A 6,232-nucleotide genomic window follows, 5' to 3' on the forward strand; every position below is an offset into this window, starting at 1 on the left:
TATTTCCATAACACATACCTGGAATAACCATATAATTTATCACCAAACTAGGGCAGGGTCATGCAATGCATAACGTATGCACTTAATAAGGTATTGTAGGCTTCAGTTATTTATGCCCCAAAAATGGTAGTGAAAAAGGAAGTAAAGCCACAGTATTGCATGTTTTTTATCAACAATTAATGGGCTGAAAATCAAGTGTTAGCAAATTCAAATATTGCTATAATATTCTTTAATTAGTCTCTTATCTGTGCCAGTTTTAAATGTTTTCTGGCCTAAATATTTCAGTCAAGCTTGTAAAGAGTACATGTGCTATGCCCAGAAGGGTATTTTTCTCTATTGTATGAGAGGAAAATGTGTGTTCATGGAAGGCGGATCAGATGTCTGTGAAAGGATAAAATACCTTTACTGTTTCTCAGAGAACTGAGTTTTTTTGTTTGTTTGTTTTGAGAATTGAGTTTTAATGAGACTAAAAGGTATGTATACATGTTTGTATATGCCTTAAAAATATATAGATTTGTTAAACCATTTTCTAATTTCAAGAGCAGCAGATCTTAAGGTGTAAGCTAAGTATACATATATATTTATTTTTTCCCCAGGTGCATGAATACCTCAGAAGTAAACTTTGTTCACTATATGAAAATGACTGCATATTTGACAAATTTGAATGTTGTTGGAATGGATCTGACAGGTAAATTGATTTTAATTTGAACTGAACCCCTTATTCAAATTGAATTTCATTAGAGGAGAGAAATTTACTATTTCACTCCTAGTATGGTTGCTACATTTACTAACGGCCAACCTGTCTTTAAACTGACATAAATTACATTTACCAACTTCATTTTCCCTAGGGTTTCCTTGAAATAAATTTAGTAATCTTACAGCAGTATTGGCAGATAAAAATTAAACATTATGTTTCACTAGTAAATGTGAAAGTATCCCCAAAAATTCTAGATATAATATATTACGATATAAATTTTAAACTTTACCTTTTATGAACCAGATCAATCACATTTTTGACATGCCAGTGGTTAAAATGGTGAAATTTCAGTTTGGTTGTTACTTTGCTATTAAATTGTTTTTAGAAATATTTAGGCAGTAGATACTTCATTTGCAGCGTTACACACTGGTTTTTCCAGGTACTACATTAATACCTCATAGAAGAGAAGAGGTAATTACCATGTATTATTTTAACCATATTACCATGAGTAATTAAGCTTTTTATAATCCACAACTTCATCAAAATGTGTACCATTATTTCGAAGGATAAATAAGTCTTAATCATTCCGTTTTTAAATGTCAGTATTTATTTATTATGTTCCAATAGAACAGACAATAGTAAAAGAAAACATAATTCTGGAATTATTAACTTGCTTTCAAGGTACTCATTAATGAGTATTCAACAATAGTTTTATTGCTGAAGCTTAATAAGAGTCAGGTTTCATGGTGCTTTCGAATATAATAGAACTTGGATAATTTATCTTTTGTCTGATTCTTAAAATTGTTTTTATCTGATTATAATATGAGGCCCTGTAGGCTGGCCACAGCACACCTGGAGTAGGAGCAAGCAGGCTTCGAATCTGAATGCCACTGCTCACCCGAGGCGTCAAGGAGACAGGAAAGGGAAGGCGACACTGGTGGAGCAGGATATGGCGCAGTGCTACGGCCAGCTCGTCCTCATAGTGTTTAAACGTCGTGTTCCATTGTCAGGAAAAATTGTTTATTTCCCTTAACATAAAAAAAATTTTTTTGAAAGACTCTCCTATATAATGACAGTATAGGCATCTAAAGCAGAAAAATTTGCATTGATGCAGTACTGCTGTCTAATCCACAGATCCCCATAAATAACACGAGTTCTCTCAATGATGTCCTTTCTAGCAGAGAAAAAAAATCTGGTATCCAGTCCAAAAGTATATGTTTCATTTAATTTTCACATCTCATTAGTCTCCTTTAATCTGGAAAAGTTCTTCATTCTTCCCTTGTCTTTCATGACCTTGCTTTTTTGAAAACCACAGGCAATTTATTTTGTAGAATTTTCCTTAATTTGAGTGTTGTCTAATATTCTCTCGTGTTTAGATTCCAGTTACACATTTTTGGCAAGAATACCACAGAAATGCTGGCTAACAACACCTTTTAAAATAGCATAGACTAGGTGCCCTAATCCATTAAAACCTCACAAGTTCAGCTAACATGGGGATGCCAGTCTAAACTACAGAAATTATTTTAAAAGAAATACAGTTTTATTACCTTCAGGAATATGCACCGACCTGAGTTTGGTTAAAATGTTGTGAAGTGTCCTTCGGGAGAATTGACATTAATGAATAGGTCATGATCATTTGTATTTAATATGTGACCCTGTATAATATATAATATTTGTAAGTATTCAGAGATGTTTTCAAGCATTACCTTAAACAGTTCCCGGTGTCCTATAATCTTATTTACAATAATAATTTAAACCGTGTGGGAAGGATGTAAGTAATTTATTAATGGTTTCAAACATGTGAAGTTTTGCTCATTGGGCTGCTTAGCAGATGTTGAGCCGTGATGGATGGCGAGTAGGACTGACAGAGAAATCGTCTTAGGGTTAATAGGCAAGAATGTGGTGCCCCTGTAAAATGATACTATTAAAAATATTTGTCAAAAAATGCTTAAAATATATTTAGTGTTATAGGTTAAACGATTTTCTGTTAATAATAGTTGTATATGCTACTTTCTTTATATACTCTGAAGCAGATTTCTTATAAGCATACATAAGATGTTATTGTCTGAACCAGACAGTGTCCTGGGGACATAAATAGCTTATAATGTAAATCATAAAATAAAGCATTGGTTTCTTACAGAAAGCTGTATACCATTGTTTTGGTTTTTTTGTTGTTGGTTGGTAGAAGCTGGCTGGTCTAGTTGGTTGCATAGACTGAAGTTGCAAAAATATTCAACTGATAATTCAGTACTACTTACAAGCTTTACTTGAGGATGCTTTCAACTTTGCTGACAGTTTTGGTAGTCATGAAAAGGAGTCATTAATAGAAAATCAAGTTTACTAATACTATATTCCTAGTTTATTCCAGTGATTGTTCCCTGGGTTGGTGTCAGCCGCCCCCTCCTTAAATCCAAATCTGCTTGAAGTAGCTCTTTCTTTGGAGTACTAGGCAAGGTTTCACCATTGAAAACTAACGTTCATTATTTGACTGAGTGCTCTGTCTACTTTTACAGTGTTGTCATGACTGGATCTTACAATAATTTCTTCAGAATGTTTGACCGGAACACAAAGCGAGACATAACCCTAGAAGCATCACGGGAAAACAATAAACCTCGCACAGTTCTGAAGCCACGCAAAGTGTGTGCAAGTGGCAAGCGAAAGAAAGATGAAATAAGCGTTGACAGCCTAGACTTCAACAAGAAAATACTTCATACAGCCTGGCACCCCAAGGAAAATATCATTGCTGTAGCTACTACAAACAATCTGTATATATTTCAAGACAAAGTGAATTAGGGTTGGCATTCCTAGCAGAAGAGCCCACTTCCTGCTTAGTTGAGATAGTTGAATCTAGCATTCATACTTAAAAAAGAGAGGTCCATTGTGGCGCCCCTTTTCCAGTGTTTGACAATGTGCCATTCGACAACACATTTTTAATAGCTACATGGAGAAAGCTCTGTGGATTCCTCACTGTGGTGTTCTCCATGTCTGCTAGCCATTTAGGTAAGGGTAGGGCACTTTTAATTTAAATGACTTCTTGCACCATCTTGCCTAATGGACTAGATTGGACTGTATCAACATTGATTTACTCCACTTTTTATGCCTTCCATTGTGATGACGTCAAACACAAGTGAAAGCCTTCAGTCATGCTTATGGGATTTAATTGTGTATCCTCATTACTGTATCATTTGTGGGGTACACCCCTCCCCCCTTTTTTAAATTAAATACAGCTCATTCTTACTGTGGCTTGTAGCATTCCTCCTCTTCTGGCCTCCTGGACTCTTCCCCTTCATCTCTCTTACCCTTGCCCCTCCACCCAGTCTTGGTGGTGGTATAAAAAAGGAAAGAACGAAAGCACACAAAACGAGTCAGTTTGGGGTCAGTGGTAAAGGGGGTATATGTTGCGAACAAATGTTTTAATAACAGTTGGCTGTAATCACTCCTTGCCATGTCTGGCACTGAAAATAAGGAAAAAAAAAACTACTACTGAATAAACGTGACAAAGAATGGAGAATCTGGTTTTCTTTTTCTTTTTAATCTACCCCTTTAAGCCAATATTTTGTGTCATAGCTTTGGGTGCAGTGAAATGAAATGAGGTTCCATTGTTTTATGGGTATTTTTGTTAATTATTTTTAACAAGTGTTCTTTTACATGGAGGAGAGGTATTGGTTCTGTATGAACATGTTTTGACTATATATTGATATTACTAAGGATATCATGATCTATACATGCTACTAGATTTTTTTTTTTTACTGTAGTTATAAGGGTATTGGATACATTGTATCTACACTTAATTCATTATCTGTTAATGAAACTGTTGTAAATGGGAACCAAATTTGTAGAACTTCATTTTTAAAGACTTTACAGTGCTTAATTTCATTTTTGTGTTACTAAATACTAAGTCAAAGTCTTAAAGTTTTTAAACAAGTTAAAACTTTTTTTATCAGTCATAAAACTATAACATAAAACTATCCTCAAGTGATTTACATAGATAAAATGGACACTGCACTAAATTTTTCTTTTTGTATTTTACTGCTATCAAATCTGAATGAAATGTACTTTGTCATAGATGTTTTTCTTTTATTTTTGGTTTTCCAAAGCTATTAATGTTAAAGACAAACTTTAAAGGTACAGTGTTCCAAAAGTGCTTAATGGATTCCAACAGCTGCCTCAAATAAAAATTTAGTAATATGTATATGACTACATTTTCCCTAAATGGTGATACCTTATCCAAAGATGAAGAGTACCCCTATTTTTAATAGGTAGAATGAACCTTTGTGTCAATCTTGCAGAAGCTTTAATGGAGAAAGAATGACCTTTATTTTTCAAAGATAAATGAGTAGGCATTTATATTAGAGAATGGTAGTATGTTTTGGTTGAGCAGTAATATACAACCTTGAATTTTAGAGGACTCTGAGTGCTTCTTATTATTTGTCCACTACCTTATTGTTCTCTTCTCACCAATGAAAAATGATTAAAGAATTCCACCGTAATTCCCTCTACACTTATACAGATACTATGTCTTGTAAGTCAACATTTTTAGCACACAGGAGAAATTATATGTAATAAAATTACTGTATCTTTTGGACTGAACAAATTTGAATTTGTGTTTAAACACTTTGATTATATGTCTGATAATTCTTAAAATAATGGCACTTTTACTAATTTATTTGGGGATCTTGGGTACATTCATAACTTGTGTTTTTCTTCATGCTTGACTTGGAAGTGGGCTATTCCCCTGCCATGAGCAGATCAGGCAGTTTTCCAGAAGATCTTCTTGGGAGATTGCTTCCCTAAAGTTTGGGTGTAGGTATTAAAATAACACCATCAAACAGCTCTTGGAAATTGTTCTTTCATTTAGCAGTAGCTATGACGATTCTCATCCATGACACTAAGGGTTAGTTTTATATATTTAAGAGAGAAACATTGCTTAAATTAAAATGCCTCTATAAAGGAATGCTATTATAAATTATTATAACAATATTCTCAAGTATCAATTTTTAATTTCTTTGGTGTAGCAAACTATAAGCCCAGCCACTCATGGTCGTGGTTAATCTTTTATAGAATACACTTAGTCTTGTCAAGTTGCTTGTATTCTCCTATTCTCTTGACACCTACAAATATATACATATTCTATCCCTCTGTCTTAACCTTTTTGAAAAGTTATGGTAGGAAAAAAACCTTTCATTCTGTTAATCTCTTGATCTTGATTTAGTGGCTGGGCAATAGTTATATAAATCTGTATCTGTATAAACTCATGTTTATATAACTTAACTACTGGATATTAAGCTTTCTTCTGTGAAGCCCTGAGACTTTGGAATAGAAAAGTACATTCACACACTCTTTTTCCTTTCAAAGTAAGTGAGGATTTAAAAAACAACCTTCAATGTGAGGATTATTCTGTTCACAGACATTCCTAAGGAAAACTAAAAATAATAAAACTGAGGTTCTTTTAGTTTGTAACAGTATTTATACAGGTAACATGTTGGTTCTTGGAAAATTATTTGTGAAAGCTAAACAGTTACTGATAGAAGTATT

The 6,232-nt window shown here is 33.7% G+C and overlaps 1 protein-coding gene across 3 annotated transcripts in view; it reads left to right on the forward strand.

The window, feature by feature from the left end:
* The window catches only part of PPP2R2A (protein phosphatase 2 regulatory subunit Balpha), an 83,830-nt gene extending 79,622 nt beyond the window's left edge, over positions 1 to 4,208 (forward strand). For all 3 annotated transcript variants that reach the window (XM_082655796.1, XM_082655797.1, XM_082655798.1), the window contains 2 exons: positions 597 to 688; positions 3,211 to 4,208. In XM_082655796.1, the coding sequence (XP_082511922.1) occupies positions 597 to 688; positions 3,211 to 3,490 (372 nt within the window). In that variant the 3' untranslated portion in view covers positions 3,491 to 4,208. The remainder of the gene's footprint in view (positions 1 to 596; positions 689 to 3,210) is intronic.
* Positions 4,209 to 6,232: the final 2,024 nt, after the last annotated feature.

This window comes from Grampus griseus (assembly GCF_964374135.1).
Source record: "Grampus griseus genome assembly, chromosome: 6".
NCBI classification, from domain to species: Eukaryota; Metazoa; Chordata; class Mammalia; order Artiodactyla; family Delphinidae; genus Grampus; species Grampus griseus.